At 34.4% G+C, this 25,402-nt stretch overlaps 1 protein-coding gene across 6 annotated transcripts in view; it reads left to right on the forward strand.

Moving 5' to 3' along the window:
• LOC149084557 (uncharacterized) overlaps positions 1-25,169 on the forward strand; it is a 230,906-nt gene extending 205,737 nt beyond the window's left edge. For all 6 annotated transcript variants that reach the window (XM_089234984.1, XM_089234985.1, XM_089234980.1 and 3 more), the window contains 11 exons: positions 786-947; positions 3,255-3,788; positions 5,306-5,812; positions 5,928-6,140; positions 6,305-6,589; positions 10,749-10,995; positions 11,391-11,583; positions 13,267-13,363; positions 14,260-14,389; positions 14,951-15,036; positions 16,862-25,169. In XM_089234984.1, the coding sequence (XP_089091110.1) occupies positions 786-947; positions 3,255-3,788; positions 5,306-5,812; positions 5,928-6,140; positions 6,305-6,589; positions 10,749-10,995; positions 11,391-11,583; positions 13,267-13,363; positions 14,260-14,389; positions 14,951-15,036; positions 16,862-16,936 (2,529 nt within the window). In that variant the 3' untranslated portion in view covers positions 16,937-25,169. The remainder of the gene's footprint in view (positions 1-785; positions 948-3,254; positions 3,789-5,305; positions 5,813-5,927; positions 6,141-6,304; positions 6,590-10,748; positions 10,996-11,390; positions 11,584-13,266; positions 13,364-14,259; positions 14,390-14,950; positions 15,037-16,861) is intronic.
• Positions 25,170-25,402: the final 233 nt, after the last annotated feature.

Genomic DNA, 25,402 nt, shown 5'->3' on the forward strand with positions numbered 1-25,402 from the left:
GAATTTTGTTATACAGAATCTCCACACAAGCAATGCAGAAACCTTTAAAATAATAAAAAATTTAAATTACATAAAAACCTTAACATGCTAGCACATTTTTAAGAGCAGATTCAGATTCTACACCCAAAAATCCATAAGAATCAATGTATCACATGCCAGATACAAAATGGCTGTTAACTAGTGTTATCAATAGTAATGTGTACAAGTTTTATTTATTTCTCAAAAACCCCTGAGTTTCAAAAGAGTTTGTGTCAAGCATTGTGAAATATTTTTTGGAGTAACAGGATAAGAGATGGAATGAGATGAAGTACAGTTAAACCTCATTGACACAAATTTGCTCACTTCAATATTCTTCATGGCAGACATAACCAAATCCCTTCTTTGTTGGTTAATATCAAAGTCTGTAAGAAATATTTCTTGTGTTTCTTTGGAAAATTTCTGGATCAGAAAAAATTCACCTTGTAGGAAGATGAACTGTTTTACAAAACTTGTTTTGGGCAACTGAAGCACCAAACCCAATCCTAGCATCCTAATGGATATATATTTTTGTCAATTTCCAAAGTCTGGCAGGTTCATGATGTGGCTGAGTCTTTCAGCCAGTCTGAACTATGTGTATACAAGAGGGTAGATCGCTTCAGGCTTTGGTCATAACCATCTTGCTCTTTTCCCATGCACTGCTTATTTTTCATTTTCTTTTGAAATAGTTTGTAAAAGCTTCCTCTCTGAAGAATCATTAAATTATCATTCACCATCATATTTGGTTAAACTAGAATATCTTTTTCCAGGGTAACATGGAACCTAATGGAGCACCTTTGTCTTCAAGTAAAGCCGGCAATGGGTTCTCGTCTCCAGTTGTTGATTCAGTGGCTTCCATGACAAAGAGGAAGTCTCCAAACACTCCAGCTGAAGAGCCATCAGTCAAACGCCAGAACACTAACTCTCAGCATGTAAGTAGTATATATTTTAAATTCTGGTTTTTGTAGTGAAGTAATTCTTCAATATGTATGTGTGTGTCTGTATCAGATTTTTGTGGTTCTTTCTAAATTTTTAAAAATTAACAAACTCTTAATTTCTTGGTGTCTGATTAAGGGGTCATTCACATATATTACGTCAGCAAATTTTTAGCCATTTTTGATCTTTCTTCACCCCCCCCCCCCCACAAGACTCTGTTCCCCTTTGGTCAACAAAATATTGTCGGCTGTGCCCCCACCTCCTAGTGCATATTGGGAGGATCAGAGACGTTGGGGGGGGGGGGGGAGATTCATATGCACCAACCCTGATGATCAAAAATCTTTTTAATGCAAAAAGTATTATTAAAAAAAATTAAATTTTGAAAGAAAATATCTTTATATGTCATAATCGATTTTTGTTAATTTCAATACTATTTGAGGGCTAAGAACTCAATTTTTTTAAAGAAATTCATTGCGACCCACCCTTTAAGCCATATGGTAAAGCCTTGGCCCCACAGACCAAATGTGGCCTGCCCCCTTAAACCTAATTTTGTAAAAATGAACTAAGCAGCACATTTACAGATTGCTTAAATGACCTGTGGGGCACAATTCCAGGGCATTTAAGCAGCCTGTGGCACATTCACTGATCACTTCAGTAGGCCTGTGGCACATTCACTGATCACTTAAGTGACCTGTGACACAGTTCCAGAACACTTAAGCGATCTGTGGCACATCTAGAGATCTTTTGAGTGACATGTATCACAGTTCCAGAGTACTTGAAGGATCCGCGGAACATTTAGAGATCACTGAAGTGGCTCTGTAGGGGACTTATCATTAGGGAGAATATTAGTTCAGGTGCCCACAAATTAGTGAAAGGTTTCTCCTCGTTTTTGACGCACCAAATAAGATGCCATTAAGAATATTTCATATTTTTATAAAGGGTGGTTAATAATGTAAGAATCATCCAAGCCCACCCTACTCCCCCCCCCCCGGTCATTAAGAGTCAGTGAATCTGATAACCCCCCCCCCTTTCCCCCATCAATGCTGACATAATATTTGAATGACCCCTAAGATGATTCTAATCTTCGTTGAGTCAGCACCAGCTGTGCGCAGCATCAGAAGACAAGCTTCCATGAAATATGTTCTAACTTGAACCATTCTGTTCATAGATTAAAATAATGATAATCCTTGAATGCTTCCTGAATGGGTTGCTGATCAATGCCGTTAGAATGAAATCAAGCACAGCTTGGTCTTGGTACTGTCTCGCAATTGAAAGATTTAAAGTGCCCTCACTAAGTTAACAGATAGTATTTATAATTGAATCATATCATTTTCATGAAATGTTAAACCCTTTACTGAAAAGTGTCTCTTAGTAGTTATTCAGTGTGATAAAATGTATCACAATGGCTTCACATTGTGGAAGCCCAAGTTTAGTCCCAGCAGGCAACATAGTTGTGGTTGGCTGAAGTCAGTTTTCTGCTGTTCTCCAACTTCAAACTGCACATGTGAGCTGGTCATACCCTTCAATGTAATTTCTTTACAAAAAGCAGGCAAATCACAAACACCAAAATTATTGTAATATTAGCGGAAATTCTGCAGAGGAAGGTTTACGAGTGGATTTTTTTTTTCCGTATCTGTCAATTAAAACATTAGAAATTGTTAATATCTCCACTAAAGGGATTTTGCCAATTGCTTCAAATATTTTTTTGTTGCTGACCATAAATCATCAATATATGCTGGTGCTCGTCTCAATCGATTGTCTTGGATAGTCTTTGAGAGTGCTGTTTTCCCAAGTTCTCCTAAGAAAGCATAATAAAATGTAATTTATTGTACTGCTGTGTGTAAATATGTGTTATTTGGTGGTATTTTTGTAATAATTGTCCAAATGCCTTGGTGTTGTCCCATTAAAATCTGGATATCCTACATATGCTTAGTGAAATTTTTTTTCACTGTATTTACTCTGTGCCTTATGATAACTTCTTTCATGCCAGAGTGGCATGGTGGTAAGATCCTCGCCTACCACCATGAAGGTTGCTGTCAGGATCCCAGGTTCAAACCCAAAGAAGGATACAGATATAAGATATTTTCTCTGAGCTTGAGGTGTCCACCGATAGATAGGGCCTTCACTTCCAACCCATCTCATTAATGGCAGTAAATTGCAATATAGCGATATGGCCAGAGTTGGTGTTTGGTAAAGTAGGAGGATAGCTTCTTTCATTAACGTTTCTATTCATCTTATCAATTTCTTATTTGCACGTGTGAGGCTAAAATATGTTATCAACTATAAAATATTGTTTTCTGTAGGCTCACCTGGCTGGTCAGAATCCAATGTTGGCATCCATGCTTGCTCAGACACCAAGAACAGCACCATCCGTGCCGACGAGTGTGGCCAATGCCATTGTATCACAGCTACCTCAGGAACGACTGCCAAAAAATCTGGAGAAGAAACTAGTTCACACTCCTTACACTGGTACTGGTAGCTCGACCAGTAATAGTCAGTATAACTATGTTCAAGGTTCGACCCGTAGCCTTCTCTCGACGTCGCTTCAGCAAGATGTTGTGACAGCAGATTCCAGAGGACATGTGACTCTTGCTCCACAGAATACTCATAATTCATCATACCAGACTCAAGGTTTCTTGAATAAAATGCTACCGGGACTTGATATAGGAGGCCAGATTCAGAGTGTACATAATAACGTCTTGAATCAGTTCCAACAAAACAGGAATCAGTCTCATTCGGCTAACACCATCTTGTTCACTGATCTTGGTCTGGATCCTATGGGAACTAATGCTGCTATGCAGACATCAGATCCTTTATTATCAGAAATATTGGAACAGGTATGGCTATTTTTCCGTAATCTCTATTTTTTTCTCATACAATCAAGAAAAATAGTATCTATTGACATCTTTATAGTAATCACATGAAAACACTTGATATGAACCTTGTTTCAACATGAACTAGTAATTTTACATCATTCTAAATTGACAGACTGAAACCTGTCAAATTTAATGCTATTCCAATATAACTCAACTCAAAAATTTAGTCTTATAGGATTTTTTTATAAAGTTAAGATATGTAATGATACTAAAGGGACTGTAGAAAAGTATTTTTACGGAACAATACTTGATATAAGCACAAATCTCCCTTTACAATGATATTTTTTCAAATCCATAATAATATTTTTTAAGAGATTTTGAAACCGCTGCAACAATATTTTTTTATATCTTGCTTAAAAGCAAGAATTACATTTTAGAACACTTCACTAGTTATTGTTCTTGTGATGGAATCTGGTGACGTTGGTAGTTTTGTGCCACCTGGGACTCAAGAAAATGTCAATGAAGTTCCCACTGTTACTACTTTCTCTGAACAACACAAAAGTGTGGTGTGGTGAACTTCGTTACAGGACAAAACACTTGACTGAATTTTATCAACTGAATAATTATAATTTTGTATGGCCAAGTAATGCTTGAAGGTGCATTTTCTGATAGTACTAGTAGCACTTATTTAGGAGAGATGTGTCAAAACAATAGCATAAATTTGGGATGGATGATGATGCATCTCTATGTAGCAATCTCCCTTTAGGTACGTCTGCATATGCTTACTCACTTTGATCGTTGGGTAATAAATAAATGCACTGGACTTTTTCTTCTTCCCTCCCCCACTCCACATATTTTGGTTGCTATCTCGGCACCACAGCCTTCACTTTTTAAAATCTGAAGCCAACTTCATTCGTTTGATGTGTTGACCGAGGGCAGGCCAACCCAAATTTTAAGTTTTTCTAGTACATGTTGCTTGGTTTACAATGAAATATTTAAAGACATCTGTACTTATTGATGGGAAATTTCAGCAAACCACTCGAGGGCAATGCATAGCTCACAAATGTAGACACCTTTACGAAAACAAAATTTTGCAGCATATTGTTATGTCAAGATTTTGCTATATACATTAACACTATTGGAAATTTGTTAAGACCAAAGAATAACATTGTTATGTCGGATATTTCTGTTATAGTAACATTTTTAAGAGTTTCATTGCATCAATTTATGTATTAAAACACACAATTTGTATGCATATATAGTCAAAGTCCATTACAATCAAATTTAAAGGGATTTACTTTGCTGACTTGATAAGAAAAGATCCCATGAGATGGGACCAAAACTTTTTGTTCACTATAATATTTTATACCAATTATATTGTTTGCTTACCAAAATATTTTGATGAAATTAAAAAAATATATATTTATCGACATTTCTATAGTCATTGATATCTTGATTATTATTATGAGGATGTATTTTGCCTTTTTGTGCCTATTTTGAATAATTTGTAATTTATTCTTATGATAACTTTCAAACAGGTATGGAGCATGGAGCAAGACATGAACATGGACAGTACATCGGCTGATGATTTAGCCCTGTACAAACTTCTAGAAGAAAATGTGCCTGATCCCCCACCAGCTGCTAGTCCTCGGCCACCAACAGTTCAAGAGGTGAATGAAAAGATGGCGATCAATGCCATTCAGCGTCAGCTGATGAGCTATGAAATGCCTGGTTCTGTTGCTACTGCTAGAAATTCAAACCATTTCTCTCAGTCTCAACAGCAACAGCAGTCTGTTGGCATGGCTGGAGCACCGCAGCAACAACAGCAACAGCAGATAGCTCCAAATTCATTTTCTCAAGTCAGTCATTACCAGGTAGCGCCACCAGCATACACTGCATCATCTGCTGGACAGAGGATGAGGAATCCAGGGATGCATCCTTCCATTGTGCCAACTGCTCAGCAGATGGTTCAAGCAAACAGTCAAAGACAGTCATTACCGCAGTACAACCTCACTTCTGTGAATGTTTCTGAACTTACCCCTCAGGTAATGCATTTTCAATGCATGGTAATACTGATAGTTACCAAGAAATATTACACTAACATGACAATGTGAATTTTTTTAATGTTATCTCAATAAATTTTCTGCCTATTCATTTTAGATGAAGCAGAGCTTGTTGGAACAGCGTAGGCAGAGGGTATATTTACACACTCAGCATAAGAGGCTGCTCCTCCAGCAACGGCAGAAACAGCAGCTTGCCAGTCGACAACAGCAAGCCATGGCAGAAAGTCCTCAGATAGCTGTGAACAGTTCCTTTCCAGAAAACATGGGCGATATCATGAATAACAGTGTTGCACCTAATGTCACTCTACAAGTGAGTTTAGTTTTTTTTTAATTTGCACATTGATGCATTGATCCTCTCACTGGCATTTACAAGATATCTTGCCTAATGGGATGTTTTGATAGCGCAATGTCATTTATTAATCCAGAATCATATATGATTAATATAATAATCATTTTCTCTTGAAATGTTAACAGAGATCCGCCAGCATTCCAGAATCTCAACTCTCTCCTCGTTATGCATCTATGGCTCAGATGCCTAACTCTGGGGGCCCGCCTCAAAGTCCCTCACAACTATCTCCTGGTCAAAGGCAACAGCCTTTCTCACCCATGTCCCAACAGCCATTTCCTGGTAATTATCCGCAATCGCCTCATGTGTCATCGCAAACTGGTCCAAACCAGTCTTGGGTTCAAAGAGGACAGCAGAACCCAGCGAACATACAACAACAGAATCCAATGTTGAATGCTCAGCTGTCCTCCCAGGTATGTGTGAATGATTTAGATATTTTAAAGCTTTGTTTCACAATCAGAAATGTTGCGAATTGAAATTTTTTTTTTAGCAGAATCTTTCATAAATTTACCAGGATGAAAAAAATAAAATTAATTACAATAAAATTTGAGTAAAAATTTTATTTTGTGCATTACATCTACAAGACCTGCCAACTCTCCAGATTTTGGCAGAAAATTAGATTTTACGCAAGCTTTCACGTTGTCGTGACGTCAATTACTGCCGTCGTCGTTAGGGAAAACACCCATACAGGACAGCTGTGGTAATTTCCATTGAGCAACCATAAAAAATATCTTGGTAACCACATTTAAGAAACTGGCAAAGACGTGACTTTGTTTACGTAGCGTTTATCGGCAATTATTTATCAGGGGCATGACCTTGGTTGCCGAAATTCTTATATAATCATTATTCCATTAACAGTCTTGCGGTAAACACCAGTTTTTTCATCAGCAGCTTTGTATTTTGAAGTTTTTTAAATTGTTTCCTCTGATTAAATGTGTCTTCAGAAAGAAAATATAAAACTTTAAGCTATATAAAGCTAAATATATAAAGCTTTTAAGAATTCATAGACCCAAGATTATCGATCACTGATAGCATCCACGAAAGGAAACACATGTTTTATGAACAGTATATGTAGATGTGATTTCTCTCTCTATTCTGCATGGAAAGACTGACATGGAATTATATTGTGCTCGGGAGGGAGGTGGCAATGCAGAACCTGCCTTGGGGGGGGGGGGAAGGAGGAATGGTACTTTTTCTTAATTAACCGTTTAAAGGCCAATGTTCCATAAATGGAACATAGTTTTTATTTACAAAAATATGAGATAAAAATTGATTCAAACATTTCAGGTTTTTTATCGTATATAGACAAGAGTTCAAAGAATTTTTTGAAATAAATTCTGAAACTTCAGGTTGATATGAACATTTTTGACAGAATTTGACATTTTTTTGGGAATTTTTCCCCCATTTCGATGAAAATTTGCCAAAATTTCAATTTCGAAGTAAATTGAAAATTATTTTGTGTGTTTTTACCTCTTAATATAACAATCAAAGTAAATCAATTAGTTTATTTGTGCTGTTAAACGTTAAAGAGCTACGTACGTTCAAAAATGCATGTTCCATTTATGGAACATTGGCCTTTCAAGAGAACGAGATTGTAGGGATATCTAATGTGAAGTGCGCTGCTTCGATTTTCCCGTTCGAACCCAAGGGTGTTGTCATCGTTTCACATGTGTATAAGGACTAATTCTGGGTAATATGACACAGAGGAATGTGCTTTCTGGGGTGGATTGTTTATATTTTGCGAGTACTTTTTTATTCTTGCATTCTTGGAAGTGTAAGTTTTTGCGAACTTCAGACTAATCAAACAGAGTTCAACAATTTTAGATAGTCTTGTTGTGTTCAGCTGAGTGTAACCATGTCAAAAGGTATCTTACATTAGAAGAAGCTGTAAGATATTTAGAAACTCTTTCAGATTCCCCGAATTAGAGGATGCAGATATATATGCCAATTACATGCTAATGAAAATGGAAGCATCCTGATGAAGCTGATACTGTTGAAAATGGTCTACAATCAACAGTGCCAACTGATGTATGTGAAATACTACATAATTTTGCAAAAACGAGGATGAGCTGTTAAACTCCTGAGAGGTGTTCTTCAAAAGATGTAGGGCAGAAAAAAGGAGCAAAACGCAAGTGCAATACTCAAGTTTCATGAAAAGGCAAAGCAGTTTTGAGCAATCTTGAAAAAAAAAATTATTACATGGGATAAAAAAAAATTCTTTCTAGAATCCGATCAAACCTCCGCTCTAGATTCCATTGGAAAAAAATTTGACATATGACAACTACAGCACGTTGGATAGTTCATTCAGAGTTGCGAGAAGCGGATCATATTTTGCATTTGAAATTCCGAAGAGAAGTGACAATGGACATTCTACAAACAAAGGAGGGGTTGATTATTTATCCAGGTCCACGTTGTCAACTGAAAAAAAGATGCCAGGTCATCTGATGGCCATTATATTGTCTCCAACGAAAGGAAGGTGTGCGGTTTGCCAAAAAAACTATATATAAATGTTACCAATGTGACAAACGGGTCCATCAAATATATATGTTTTCCTTCTTTTACCACGGACATTAGAAAAAAATTTGAATTTTCTGCAATCATTTTTATGTTAAAAAACCAGTATGTGTTGCGAATTGGAATTTGTAGTAAAAAATAGAAAATTTCGTGTGATAATTGTTCTCCAGAAATAAATAATAGTTAGAATATAGGCGATACCAGTTTCTGCTTTCACCTCTCCCCAAGTGCCAATGCTCCATTTATGGAACATCATGAAAAGCGAAGAAAAAATTTTTTTTCTTCAAATTTCAAAGTTGATCTATGTATAGGCATGCAAAAGAACCTCAAATTCCAAATTTCAAAACAATAACTGACTTTGTTCATAGTTCGGCCTTTAAACGGTTAATGATTAAAAAAAAAATTTTAAACAATTTTTTTTGATCAAGTCTATGAGTGCGGGGGAATCCTTCCCCTTCGGAAGAATCTCTGGATTTTTGGATTCCAAAAGTTGGCACGTCTGCATCTATTAAAAATTGTATATCTAGTGTTAGTAAAACAAATTATTCTCATGTTATTAAAATATTAGTAAAAAAAATCACAATTCAAATTTATGGAAAAACTATGAAGAATATGCACAAAACTGAATAATTTCATTCAGTCAAGTATCGAAGTTGCAGGGGCGCGGTAGCCCGGTCGATAAGATGCTCGCCTAAAGTACCAAAGGATGTTTAGAGGTGTCGCGAGTTCGATACCCGGTTCATCCTTGTCAGAAAACTTTCCTGACACAGGGGTACAACAAAAAACGGCGACTTGACCGCAGCAAAAAATTGCTACCGCAGGGAGTCCCCCATCGAGGGGTTAGCGCGCCAACCTCTCGATGAGTATAAAAACAAGCCTGCCGTTCGGAATCGGCAATAAATTGTAGGTCCCGGTCTAATTAGCCCTCGTGTGCAGAAAATGACCGTGGTGCGACAAAAATGATCAATGATCAATGATGATCGAAGTTGCATTAAAAGCAACTTCTTTCTCGAGCAGATTCTTTTCAGAGATAAGCTACAGGTTAATTATAGTTTTATATTATTGTCTTTTAACATATTTCATGCTAAAGGCTCGTGCAGTTTTGGAATGATACAAGGAAAACACTTTGAAAACCCCACCTAGGCATTAACACGCAAAACAAGAGGATGAAAGTTTTTTTTTTCATGGACTTGCTCACGGAATGCCACTCCTTTAGTCAGTGGTACCTTAATGAATGGTTGGGGCTTCAAGTCAGACAATATCTCCCTGAACCAGTGTTTTCCAAAGTGGGCGATGGGACCTATCAGAGGGGCGATAATAATTACAAACATAATACATGATTCTGTGGAATCACTCGGGGGGGGGGGGGGAAACAATGTGTAAAACGTTTGGGAAATTATATCCTGAACTATTCAAGATTTTTATTAATACACACATGCATGCAATATATTTTTTCATTTTGTCTCCCATTAAAATAATAAAAGGAGCTGTGAAAATGCTTGAGCAGTGGCTCCTGAACTTGTTAAGACTGCTTTGGCTGCAATGAGAACTGTTGGCTTAAATTGTGATCACATGATGCTTGATAGACAATACAAATATGTGAAGTCTCTCATTGTTTAGTCCTCATCTAGGAGACTTCGGTATTTTTATTACAAGACATCGCTATTTTATTAAGTCAAAATCTTCTAAATCTTTTAAATTTTCAACTCATTTTGCGATATACTGCTCATTAATCAAGTCAAAATTTTTGCTTGTAAACCCAGTTATTCATAATCTGAAGTTTAATGTACATTAAGATTGATTTTATCAGTGTTTTTTATTCTATTTTTGGTTTTGTTATCTCATAAACAGCCTACAAAATTATTTCTGAGCAATAAATGATTCGCAAGCCAAAAAGTTTGCATAGATTCTCTCTAAGTGATTGAACAAGCAGGCAGGAGGTTTTTTTATACGGTCATTCATTTCTTTATAATCAAGTTTCTGCTGTATACAAAAATTCTTTTGTCTTCCTTCTGAAAATAATCAGGTTCCTTAATCATCTTTAAATAATTTTTTTAGGGTGGATTTAGTGCTCAGGTTCAGTCAAGATTTCCTAATCAGTCACAGCAACCTCGTCAGATGGTTGTCCGCTCCATGCCAAGTCCGGGTTCCAGAAATTCGCCATTCTCAAACCCACCTGATTCTCCTTTCCATCCACCATCACCTGGAGTATCGCTGTATCAGCAGCAACAATCTCAGCAGCCAGCACCAGTTGCACCGCAACAGCCGCAACAGCAAAGGTTGCAGAGAGCTGTATCCATACCCAGTAAGTACCTGTGCTCACACAAGATTTAAAATTCTGGCATCTCTACTGAACACATATTTTGATTTATATATAAAACCATATAATGCATTGTATAAGTTTAGTGTTGCCAAATCTTGACAATTTATATACCTAAAAAATTTTTGAGTACAGGAAATTACAGTTGAGGCTTGTTATAATGATCATGCATTATATTGACCCTCCGTTACAACAACCCATACGAAACTGTTTCTGCATATCAGCTATCCTATGTTTTTCAGATTTAACGACTATTTTCAACTGAATGAGGAGGGTCATTAGAATGAGTTTCTACTGCATTTAATTTTTTCTTCAAATCTGATTATACATATAATATTTTGGGAAGTTTGTGTTGGTAACAATTTTGGAATTTTTTGCAGACCGTGTCAATTCTCCTCGTGCCCTGCAGGCAGGCTATGGGGGAAATGATCCAACACTTCTGTCACCTCAAACCTCTCCAGGGAATTATAACAGCCCTGTTTCAAATTACAGTCCAGCATCATCAACGTCTGCGTACAATACAGATGCTTTTGGTTATGATCAACAGGTCTATCCAAATTCAGGAATAGACAGGTATTTCATCACTTGATATTCACCTTAGTTTAGGAAAAAAGTTTAAATATATTTCAATGAGTGTTTTATATATATATACAGTAGACTCTGTGTAACTTGACACCCTAAAAGTATCGACAAACATGTTGAGTTAGCAGGGTTTCGCTCTAAATTTTTGTCCAATCATTTTTGTGTACGTAATTATATGCATTCAAACAATTCCATTAAATAAAATGCTAATTCTCTCATTAATTTTAATTCTGGGTTGTTTCATAATGGAATCAAAACATATAAAAAAGCTTACCTCATGACAAATAATCAAGTATATTTGTTTTTCTTTCCGCAGAGAAAGCAAAAATTCTTCTACACTGTTCAGTTTATTCCGCGATTGTTTGGCTTTTTCCTGAGTGCGTAGGAATCGACGTATCACATCTACAGCTTTTAATGCATCATGGCAAGATGGTGTAGATATTTCTTCATCTGAACTTTCTGATTCTATTTCTTCGAAACATGAAGCACTTCCTCTTTGATTGATTGATTCTAGAATATCATCGTCTTCTAAAAGTCCTGAAGTTACAAGGTCAAAGTCAGCGTTCACAAATTCATTCTGTATAAAATCACCTGTTGTGTTATTTATGCTTTCTCCACACATAATTTGAGAGGAATCTTTGGATAAATTATCGTTTCCCAAAGACTCTGAACAAAAACTAACATGACGAAAGCAGTTCCGAATCATGGCACTCGTGACTGACTTCCACGCAGAATCAATCATTTCAATAGCATCTAAAACAAATTTTTGCATCCATTCCAACATCCACAAATGTAGTAATTTTCTGTAAAATGTTTTCATACATAGGATAATTCCTTGATCCAGTGGTTGTGAATGCAGCCTGTATGCAGTCTGTATGCAGTCTGTATTGCGTACTGTGGTGCATTGCATATTGTGTTGTATTGCTTATTGTAATGCAGTGCTTACGGTGTATTGTGGTACATATTATGATATTTTGCCTATTGCGATGCATCACGTATTGTGCTGTATTGCGTATTGTGGTACATTCCTTATCATGGTACACTACTCATTTTGCAGTATTGCTGATGTTGGTTCATTGCATATAGTGGTGCATTGCTTATTGCTGCATTGCCGATGGGGTACATTGCGTTTTGTGCTGTATTGTGGTGCACTGCATATAGTGGTGGATTGAGTATTGTGCTTTATTGCCGATAGTGGTGCTTTGCGTGTTATGATACACTGTATATAGTGAATCACTACTTAATTTGCTGTATTGCTGATATGGTGGTGCATTGTATATAGTGGTGTATCACGTATGTATTGCGGTGCATCGAGTATTCTGTTGTATTTATGATGGCAGTGCATTGCTTATCAAAATCAGAATGGAAAACTGGCAATTGAATGACTTTTGCAATTGAAATATTTTGCAGGCATTCGCAGTGTCTGAGGAATATTTTGCTTTATAATTAAAGTGACAAGTAGTTAGCTCCATTGGAGGAGTTGGGGGGGGGGGATGCCGTAGGCGTCGGGGGGCTTTGCCCCCCTAGTATATATATAAAGTTTTGAATTTCTTTTCAATTTTGTTAAATGGGTTTTAAGTAATTTTGCTATGGTAGTAATCTCCATTGAAATTTTTTTAAAGATAATTAGTAGGAAAAAAGTTGTTTAAAGTTTGGTTAATTGGCTTTTCTCAGGAACCGAAATAGTGGCAACGTGATGACATCAGAGTATGTGAGACAAGAAATAAGAGCTATGGTTGGTGCGAGGACTCAGCAACAACAGCAACATCTCGTAAGCATTTTGTTGCAAAATAAAACACCCAGTTCTTTTTTTTATCATTTAATAATTATTCGATATTACCGTAATTTCTTCCTTGCAATCTGTGGATTATACATTAAAAAACACTAACTTTTTTCATAGTTTGGTTCATTTCTTAACTTCTTTGCTCCAGAGGCACACATATGTGTACCTTTGTTTTAAATGGTTTTAATGATTCTTTTTTGAAGTTGAAACATAAGGTACGCAGAAGGGCACCTAATGCTCAAATGGTTCTAAAAAAGATATCGAAATTAATCCTTAATTAATTAGTTAATTTTTTCAATTTTATTGTCTTTTTAAAGAGCATTTTGACATGCAATAAACATAACTCAATCAATTTTTTTTTTTCAATGGTTAGTTTTGGCTCAGGTTTCAAGAGCCTATGATAGCAGATGGAGTAGTGATGCAAGAAGAATTACATTTCTTCTGTGAAACTTCATCCAGTTTCTTATGATTTAATCAGTTGCGATAAATAACTACCAGAAATTTTGCATGTGATGTTTAAACCCCCACTGTGCAAATAATAGCAATAGAGAATCTGCTATTCTCAACTAAAAATTGATTACATAGCATGTAAGTTTTCTTATTGCTGTGGAAAAAAGGGGTAATTGCTTTTTTTTTCCCCTCAAAGTAGCGAAATTTGTATGTCAGATTTGTAGGCAGGAAATTACTGTATGCAAAACAACTAACGTAATGTTTTATGAATCTTCATAAATGTATATAACTTTTATGCATGAATAATAATGTGAATAATTAATAGTGTAGTAATAAATTTTGTCACTGTACGCGATTGTATTCCTCGAAATCTTGTCAAATTTGATGGGTGTGATCTTCATGTATTGACCTTTTGTTTTTCTCAATTGATTAAGGGCCACCAGCAACAGCAGCAGCAAATATTGCAGCAGATGCCTCAACCCTCAATATCCCAGAGTTCATCAAATCAGTCCCTCAGCCAGGCAGATTTTGATGCCCTTGGCTTTTCGCTTGATTTGCCATCAGGTAAATAAATTAATGTGGAAACACTAATCAGTAGTATTTCTGTTTATTTGTGGAAGAGGTAACAGATAGTGTTACTACTGTTAAAAAAAATTATAATTGTTTGTTCAAGTTTGCATTAACAACAGTTGGTATTTTAAAAATCTTTCAACAGTTTTGGTGTCAATAAAACAATCAAACTTTAATTATTATTAATTTGTTTTTTTTTATTATATATGTAATAGAACTTGATGCTACAGAAATTATTAGCACAAAATTATTTTTGTGTTAATTTATGAGTTTTAATAACATGAATAATTATTTTTTCAGATGGTTTTGAAGTAAGTAAAATATTGAACTGAAATCTTTTTTCTCCCTTCTATATTATTAAAATATTCTGTAGTATCATGAAAAATAGCTTATGCATTTGAGGAGCATCGCCGATTGTTGACAGATTTCTGGCTGAGTCTTAATATTTATCAAAACTTATGTAGACATTACCAATGCACTTTCTTATTTTCCTATATCTATCCTGCACCTGACACTTCTGTATAGGAAATTAATGAAACACTTTCTTTTTCCTAGATGGGCAGCAAGCATCCTCAATATTTTCTACATCTCTATTGAGCGTTGGAGGTTGTGATAACCAACCCCCTACCAGTAGTCCAAGAGTAAGTATAGTCTTGAATTTAGGTTACGTGCATGTTAAAACAAAGTTCAAAACAATAAATGAAAATAATGGTTTTAAAAGTTCGAGTGGAACCAGTCGGAATCGTAAATGATATGAATGTATGGAAACAACCATTCATAATCAGTCTAATTAGCCATAGGTACATTATTTTGAGTTCCTATGAATACATTGTCTCTCTTATTTCCTTTATTTTTTCACCCACTATTAAAAATTGTTTTGTAAGAGATTTTTGTCTATATTTTGTCTTCTTTTTAAAAATGATATTGAAAAATTTTGTTCAGTTACATTGTTACTGTTTCACTATGTTCCTAAGTCTTCACTAAAATTTTGGAAGCTTATTAGATTCTAAGAAAATCTGTTTAGAGCCATGATTCCCAACATGGGGGACGCAATATGATTTTTTAAGGCAGCAATCATGGTTGATGAAAATTCATATTTAAATTCATCTATAAAAAATAATTCAATTAATGAAAATTAATATTTGATAAAGGAACAATTTGAGAATTGATAAAAATTCATTGAATGAGAAAATAATTTCAGAATTAATGAGAATTAATATTTGATAAATACAATACTTGTTAGGGAAATAATTTCAGAATTAATCAAAAATCATATTTAATGAAAAAATTATTTTTGAATTAAAGAAATTTGTATCCAATGGGAAAAGTAATTCACAACTTAAATGTCATATTTAATGAGGAAATAATTTAAGTATCAATGTGTGAAAATTCATATTTAATGTTCTTTAATAATGTTGGGCTCCCTATTTGACTTGAAGCCTTGGACCCTGTTAAGTTTACCAGTTAAGACGCTGCTGCGAGAATCAAGATACCCCAGTATGACTTATTGCCCATTGGGCTTCATGGAAATTTTTGGACACGCACTGTCTGAAAGGTTGAAAACTCATGCTTTAGACCAGGTTAATAGCTTTTTTTGGGGGTTTCCTCCACTTGTGTTTTTGGGGTGGAGCACACAGTCGCTAATTTGAAGTTTCAGAAGAGCACAGAAAATCTCTTCAAAGAAATTTGGAATTTCCAACCTTCATAAGCATTTAAAATTTGCAAAAATAGATTGAAACAGCATTTTAAGATTTTTTTTCAGATTTCAAATGTTTTTCTTTTTTCTTTTGGGGGGGGGGGAAAGCTTTCATGGGCCATATCCCCCCCCCCCCGTGTCTGATGAGGGGGCATTGGGATATTATACGATGCTTAGGTGGGGCATGGTGAAGAAAAGGTTGGGAACCACAGGTTCAGAGTGTATTTTCTTCTGAATCATTCTCACTTATATCAGGTTGCATTAAATCAATGGCTCTCGAACTTCTGTCACCTGTTCAATTCATGGCTGATCTGAGGCTCCCTAGAATAGTTAAGTAGATATTTTCACTTATAAAAGAATTATTTTAAAACATAAATAGGCACACAAATCAATATTTCCAGCACCTATGAGCCATGATATACATTTTGAGAAAACCTTGCATTAGATTGAGTAAATAAATGATTTTTAGCACAAATTTTGTCTCACTATTTTGCATGCAGTCGAATCCCGTTTTAACGAATACCATTATAGTAAAAATGTTGTTTTAACGAACACTTTTCTAATCTCCCAGATAATTTTACATAGGGACATTTTAAATAACCTGGAATTTCTTTACAACAAAATTTCGTTATAAAGTGATTTCTACAGTCTCTTCTAGTTTGTTTTAACAGGATTCGACTGTAATTCAAGAGGTTTTCTTATTTTTGAGACATCATGATTTTTTTTAAAAATTTTATGTAACATTAATGATTGCTTTTGTTTCCTCGCAGTTTCAGTCAGAAGAAGTGCGACCGTCAGAACCAAAAAAGTCATTACTGCAGCAGCTTCTCTCTGAGCCACCGTGAATGCTCATCCATTCGGTAACTTCTTATGACGGACAAAACAAAATCGATGCAAGGAGACATTTGTTTGTTCTTAATTAGATGATAGTGGGTGAATCCATTCACGGAGCTTGTGCTTTTTTGTTGACACATTGTTTAGTTACCTACACTTCTTTGTTGAAGGAATATTATTTTCCTTTTTTTTTTTCTTTTTTGCACTCAGGAAGCTGCCGTAGATGTTGGTGATTGCCATTCATCTTTTATAAAATAAACTTTTCATTTATATATATATGGACTGTGTACTTTAAATCACTTAATTTAGTTTTATGAATGCATTTTTTTCCTTTTCTGTTTCTCGAACTTTAATGATGCATAACTTGCATGTATGCATACATATATATTTGTTTGTTCAGATTCTCAAATAGATTGGTCACAGAACTAAATTCTAATCATGTTGAACTCTTTTTTTCCCCCCACGAGTGAAAACAGGCTTGTGTTTTGTTTTTTTTTTTTTTTTTTTTTTTTGGTTGTACAGTTTTTTTTGTACATATTATAAATACATTATAGAGTTAATTTTCAGTTTGATTGTGCGTGTCTTTTTTTTTTTTCCTCCTCCTTCTACGCACTGGTTGCTTCTTATTACTTACAAAATAAATTAACATGGCGATGATTCGAAATATGAAAAGAAAAATGAATTTGAAGTACTACTCGTAAAGGTATATATACATACATAAATAATACAATTATTTTATTTTTTTATTCCTGTGATTTCCGTGTTCCTTCACGAGCACTGCAGAAAGAAACGAGATACAAAGGGTGATACTTGTTGTGATCTATAATTTGTGTGCTTGTAGATTTCATGTGAAATTTCTCAGGCCTTATTTCTTGAGGCTTAAAAAAAATGTATGTAGCGTGCTATATATAAGTTTATAATCTTTACAAGAGGAAAAAAATATTGATTTATTATTACTGAGAAAAACATGTATAGACACGTTTAAATTTATAAATATTTTTATATCAATTTAATGCGTAATTATCTATTTGCTGGGAGTAGCGTTGGTTTGTTCCGATAGAATTTTAAGAAGCAAATGAAAGTATGTTTTTAACGTTTCAGTTTGAAAAACAATTGTCACAAAAATTCAAAAAGTATTGTACGTTAATTAGCTCAATTTGAAACATTCCATTAAAATCATAAAAATAATATTGATGTTGCTTTGCTTTACGTACTGGTTCAGGCTTTGACGGCCGTTGTTAAGTTGAAGTGTTATCTGGATGAAGGGGTTGCCACGAGTTGTTTTTCAAATTTCAACGCATACCTTGTAAATGTGACTGGGTTATCCGTCAGCATAACGAAGATTTATTTTCACCAGAATGAATAGAGAATGTTTTTCTCAACTAACAATTAATTACATAGCATATAAGTTTTCTTATTGCTGAGGAAAAAAGGGTAATTGAAGGAAAGTTACAATTATAGAGTGAATATTTACCTTGCTTAAAATTTTGCAACGTATTGGAACTTTGAAAATCAACTGAAACTCGTGACAATCCCTTTATCTATATTTAAGAAAACGCATTCATTCAGGGTTTATATATTTTCAGTGATTTGCAGAACAAAATGTGTTTATCAGTTTTCGAAAATGTTTAGTACATAAATTTTTTCTGAGCATACTTTATGTAACATGGAAATGTTTAATTTGTTTTCCTTGAATTTTCATCGATTGTGACTTTTTTTTGTAATTTAAAATCCATTAATTACTAATGTCAATTTTAATCTTAATAATTCTGAATTTTTCATGGATATCTTGAATAGTTTGAGCATTACCCAGGTTTTGGTATAACCTATTGCTTTCGTAGCTCATTTTTCGTTGATAATGGTGCATTCACATCACCTTAAATCAAACAATTTAGTTGTTGGAAATAAGGTTGTCACAATGTTAATCTTTGAAAAAGTTGAATGTTCAATGCCCCCGTCATGTTTTATGTCAGTGAAAAACCTTGTGACATGCACCAAGGCTGTTAAGTTTTTGAGCCAGGACGATATTGAAAAATAGCTTAATGCTTAATATTTCCCTAGAGTGATACGCATACATTGAGTTACTCATCAATATGATGCTTTTGAATCAAAGCGTGTTTATTTTCATTTACTCATTACAGTTTAAATAATGTTGCATGTGAGCATGTTTTTATTGTTACCCTCGCTTCCAATGTTCTAAATTTAGTTTACTTGCTTGAAACTTCCCGTGAGGTATCATTTTCCAAGTTATTATCTTAAGTTTACAAAGGATGTGTGTGTAATATAACATTTTTTCTTATTTATTGGATGGCGATTTTAATTATCCTTTACCGATGCAATAAAAGCATGTTTCACCAAGGTTCATTAGCACACTCGGGTTGTCCTTGAGCAATTTGCCGAGCTCTCATATGTAAATAGGGTAACACATAATGGTAAATTTATGAAACGAGCAATGAAAGTTATACTTGCAATGATCCATCTATGTTGGTGCATCAAAGAGAGTCTTTTGGACAGAGTCATCTTTGAGTCTTTTGGATTTTGTATAACAAAGGCTGTAGCAATTAATGCCAACAGCACTGGGGAATGGAGGGAAGCAAAAGTCAGGTATAGTTATTTATTTCCCGTGGGGCAAAGCGAGTAAACATACGTATAAGCACCTTCATTGAAAGTTTTTTCCCTTGCTAAACTAATTCATAATGCTGGCCTACTTCTGCGTGCTTGTTAACTCATCAAAACAAGGGTTCTTAACCATTTGTGTTCCTCTTGTGCTGAAAAGATGAAAGCCACGAACCCCTTTTTAGAGTTATATTTGGTATGTTACACACACACACATTCTTGACAAATTTATTGAATGTCTCGTGAACAATGAATGTAATTCTCAAATATAATTTCTATTATCTTGCATAATAACCATAAAAATGATGCGCATGCTTTCAATTGCTTATCGATCATTGATTATGTTGCGGGGGGGGGGGGGAGAGAAGAAAACCGAGTGAAATGTGATGTTGAGAGATTTTTATAGTATATTTTGTTTCGCAAAAATTGGGTGGGAAAAAGAAAAAAAGCGTTTTGTAAAAATTTTCGAATAGTTTGATAGATACGATGATAATATTGTGCCACAATATTAATAATTGATGAATTTTGAAAGAAAACAGTGATATACACCAAAAAAATAAATATTGCGTATAAAATAAATATATATATATATATAAAGTATGTAGTTAAAAATGATTTTGATCTATATGTTATTGCGCGTCTCTTTGTGATCGAAGGGAGACAGAGTAGCCGTAATATATATAAGTGCAAAGTGCTCTTAGGTCATTAGCAAAACAATGGTCTATATTATCTGAGCAGTTATTACGAAGAGAAGCGTCGTTTTTCTTACACGTGTATATTATATATATTTATTGTTATAGGAAGGTTTTTGTTTTTCTTGCGCTCGTGGCATTTTTCCCATTGATTTCCGAGACATTGTATTCGCCCTAAAATTTTGAGGGTTGTTGCTTCGCTAACAGTGTTTGAGTGATATCAGCGATCCATTACCGCATTGACCAAATGACTTTCTCCGCAATTCTAAAAGATTGTGATGAAGATCTGTTAAGATTTGTCCGTTTTGAAAAAATAAATATTGCGAGTTTCCATTTATTTATTGTTCTATATTTGCGTGTCAATGGAAACATGCAACGTGGAGCTGTGGCTTTTATCTCTGGCTGACATTGGAGGGATTGCGGATGAAATGTGTCCTATCACTTATGTGAATCTGACATCACAAGTGCATATTCGTATATTTGTAGGATTGTTGAAGCCTGATGTGTGTGTGGTGATGATTTTTTTTCAGTGGGGTGAGACTGGCGCAAAACATTCAATTGGCTGGACACAGTGTTGAATGCATCAGTGATGTCATCTGCACCAAGAGTGGATGATAAAAATCCGGGAAATTATTGCTTTTTTTTTGTTAGGGTGAAATATTGCACCTCTCAGTTCGAAAGTTGCTCGTGGCTTTCCATTAAAAAAATATTGATAAAGTATGAAGAAAAAGTTATCGTTTAAGTCATTTTCCTGATTCATTAAAAACGGGAGGGGAAAGAAGATAAAAAAGAGAGAATAGAGATAATGTTATATGAGCATGTTCATTCTAAATTGTGTTCAGTCTGTCTATCTGTGATGTCCTTTTTGAATTCCCTCGGCAGTTAACGTGAACACTACCTCAGGCGCATTTTTAAGAGAATGAGAAACAACTGATATAGTACAAAGATGATGTTCTTGGCTTGTGTTTGTGTGTGTTTCGTGTATGTGTGTTTGGAAATGGCAACATTGTTTGTTTTTAGACTGTTTGTAGTAGACGTCGTTACCTGTAACACAATGTTGTATGCTGAATGTGTCGGTATAATTATTTGTTATCACAAATGGCTGTGAGTAATGTTCTAATCTCGTGGTTATGTGAAGGTAATCGCCAATTGTAATTATGGCCGTGGTCATTGAGGCTGTTGTTTTCTCAAGAAAGTGTACAATTGCTAAAGAATTCGTGAATTTTTACATGTTTCATCAATGAATCTGAAAGTAATTTGATTTGTAATTTTTAACTGATTGCTCTCACGAATGGCTTCATTTTCTTCCAAACGGTTGTGCATGTATGGTTCTTTTTTATACAGGGTGTTTCACCAAAATTGTTCGAAAGGACAGTCTGCAGTTCAGTTAAAAAATTCAGGTAAAATATATATTACAAATTATCAGCAAAGATAGAGTAGAATTGTTCTGTGACCCAAAAATGATTATTGGGAGGCGATGCAAAAATAATTGTTTCTACAGTCGTAATCAAAAACTTTTTAACAAACAGAGAAAAGTTACTTTATTTCCCTGCTTGAAACCGAAGCCCACGAGCAAGCATAAAAACATGCAGTTACATCGAACAAAAGGAAAGAAAGGTGGATGAGAGAATAGAGATATATACATGTTAAAGACACTAGTATACAGATCATCTAGATATCAAACATATACAATTGTATGTTTAAAATAAACATTTTATGCATGCACGTTACAAATGTATTTCTTTTACATTATTAACCCTTCAACGTTGAATGACGTAGTAAATATGTTGTGCTCAGGCTTCGCATACCATCAAGCAAACTCTATATCCTAATTTTTTTAAATTAGTATATTTCACTACCTCTGCACGTTTCGTATCATTCAAAAGAGGAATAACATGGTTTTGTACAATCATAACTATTATGTTGTTTTCATTTGCCATATTTTGTTGAGTATTTTAATAATATAAAATTTCAACATTTTCTTTCACTCTCTGCTGCTTAACATTTATTCCTGAGAAATGATTATGTGCGCCTTTCTTCCCAAATATGGAGGAAGTGTTGCTATGCCAGAACTTTTAGAGGAACATACTAGCTCATGAAAACTTTCAAAAGGTTGTTTCTCTTATCTCCTCTTCACCTTCCATACATGCCCGAAGGAAGAGGTGCCAGTCGTTGTACCCCTCTCCATACTGGCCAATCTTATCTCAGACGTTAGTCTGGTTTTCACCTCTATCAACACCTCACCATACTTTCGTGCATTTGCGCCTATACTATATTTAATGCCTAGTATTTAAAATCAAAGCTTGAATTTCTAAAATTTGCACTATCTAAAAAGCAAATAATATGCAAGAGCTTCGCATTAAAAAAGCAAAAGAAATCCGATTTTTCTGGCAGTGGTAGAAGAGAAAAAAAAACAATTTTTACCAAAGAAAAATATCATAAATTTTGAATAATACACTGATACTATATGACTATAGACCTCAGATGTTATTTTATAAACATAAAATGTTTCAAATTAATTCAATGATTAGTTTAAAAGTTAGTTTTTTTAAACACCTGCGAAAAAGTAAATTGAAATAACTTCCGAGCTTGAAGGATTAATGGAATCACAAGCCTGACACTGGGCTGAGTATTCAAACCTGATTTAATCGGGGGGAAAAAAGAGTTATCACACACAAAAAAGTGATCGTGTTGGGAGATTAGCATCGGACTGGTACAAAAGAAATGTAAAAAAATTGTGGTGCGTCACATCTATATCAAAGTGAAGGCAGTGGTGGTTAAAGCGGTTGCAACACAACACAAAGTTACAGTGAGTGTGCAAAAGGGCTGATGTGTAGTTCCTAGTATTAGAACTGTTGAGGTACAGAATTTTCGATAAATAAGTATTTGCCAGAGTAAAATAGATTTGCTCCTTGACAATTAAATGAAAAATTCACCGAGATATCGGTCATTGAAATTCTTGACCGAAAAATGAGTGATTGACAAATAGCTAATTTTGAAATAGCAATTTTTTTTTTCAATGATCATTTTATGGGGGGGGAGCAACTGTCAGAGTGATTCTAGTGAAATTTATGCTAATAATTTTTCATATTTTAAATGAATTTTTAAATGAACTGTGATATTTATTTCTCCTTGGCACATACACCCTGTATTATGTGAGGGGGGGATTTTTGGTTTCAAAATATTTTTTACTCTGGAGATAAAGCATTTTTCTATTCGATTTTTATCTGAACTGTCAGTCAGTTGAAGTAAAATGAAATGTGTAACCAAAAAAATTGCACGTAAATTTTAATTCTATAAATTCTGGTATTTGTATTCTGGAAGAAATGTTATCTCAACAAACATGTTATATGAAGTGAAACGCAAGGAAGTTCCCTTACAATGAAAGCTGCTCAAAAAATTTGATTTATTTTACCATTATCCGATGAAAATGTTGTATCCCTAGTGTTTTGCTGTTAAACTTCATTTTGCATTAATATTGCCAAAACGTCATGAGAAATATTTCTGTTTTCCAAACACACTACAAAGGTTACTATAGCACTAGAGAAAACAAGAATAACCGAATATTTTTTTACTACAGTTTGCTGATCTATTTAGCGGTTTTTTAGCATGTCTGGAATTTTATTGGAAATCCGAACCCATGTACAAAGTAAGACATAGTTTAACGCCAGATGCAGTTTTTACTACCTAATGAGACCAGTTTGCATATGATGATATATATTACGAGTGATATTTATACATGTACATATGTTACTTAACTGTACGTTACAGAGAGAGAATAGATTTGTTGCTGTATGCTATTGAAACTCTCGACCGCATGATCTTTGGTTTTATTTAACGATTCAAATAATAATGACAGCTTGTACTGAAAGTGATAACCATTCTGAGAAATTTTGAGTATTTTTCGAAAGACTCGCAGAGTTTTTCAGAAGATAACAGATCGGTGCCTTCATTAGCATGAAATTATCCCTTTTTTTTTCATTTTAATTATGAATGGCGATAAATTAACCACACGTAGTGAGACAAATTGCTGTTCAATTTTTTATCATGTCCAAAGTGAGCATAATTAAAGTGTTTGTAGCTCATCTCGTGGATGTGAAGGGAAAAATAACACACTATTTGAATCAGTCACTCATTTGAGTGATTATTATTGAATAATAGATTATATACTCTCAATGAGTTAATGCTAAAGAATTTAAATGCTTTAAATACGGAATATTTTGGGAGTTTTCGACATCATAACATCTTAAATCTGTTGGTTGGATAGCTCTAGAAAATTTGTAAAATTTTCAGAAGTACAATTTGGGTAAAAATGGATATTTTTGTAACGAATTCTTTGAAGCTTCTTAGTACAATTTAGATTACACAAATGAAATTCTTACAATTAAGAAGAAAAAAAACTAATCTCGACCACTTTTTTCTTGATACTAGCAAATGAGGCCTTTCTTTTTTGCAAATGTTTCTGTATTTTAGTGCACTCTGTCGTCATTGAGGGAATACAAAAGAAGTTGCTTTTATCATTATTGTTTCTAATGTATATTCTCTTACGATGTAAAATGTATCATACATGAATATATATATACATACATACATATTGTGTGAATCTTATTTACATATTTACACTACTCTCTTACACAGCTGTAGAGAATGTTGTCGATGTCAGCCATTGATGAAACCATAAGTTATTATTAGTTGAATGCTCCTATTACACACATAATTAATTATATACAGTTGTATATTTCTGTGCAGAAAGAGAATATTTTTTTTGCCGTTGTTTAGTCATTTGTGAAAAAACAAAAATTGTATTATAATAACGATATTGTGAGTCAAATAGTGATTGACGAAGTGTTTGGGAAAAAAATAAAACATGTTGTTGTTTTGCAACGAAAATTGACAGATTTTATTGTAAGAAATAAAAAAAAATCTCTAAAAACCATTTTGAAAATGTCTCGTTCATTTTGTGTCTTGGATTCTTCTATCATATTCCCCATATTTTAGAGTAGGGGTGGTAAACGCAGTTTGAAACCCGGAGCCATTTACTGTTAATTTACATCTCGAACAGGGCTGGACGAATCTCTAAAAATTTACCGGGCATATAGCTCAAAATATGTGGCCGAAAATTATTACTGGATTTACTTTTTTTATTATAAAAATCATTTCTCACTGTAA

The sequence above is a fragment of the Pholcus phalangioides genome, unplaced genomic scaffold (assembly GCF_987345545.1).
Source record: "Pholcus phalangioides strain wild (caught in Gottingen) unplaced genomic scaffold, Ppha-v1.0 ptg000008l_1, whole genome shotgun sequence".
NCBI classification, from domain to species: domain Eukaryota; kingdom Metazoa; phylum Arthropoda; class Arachnida; order Araneae; family Pholcidae; genus Pholcus; species Pholcus phalangioides.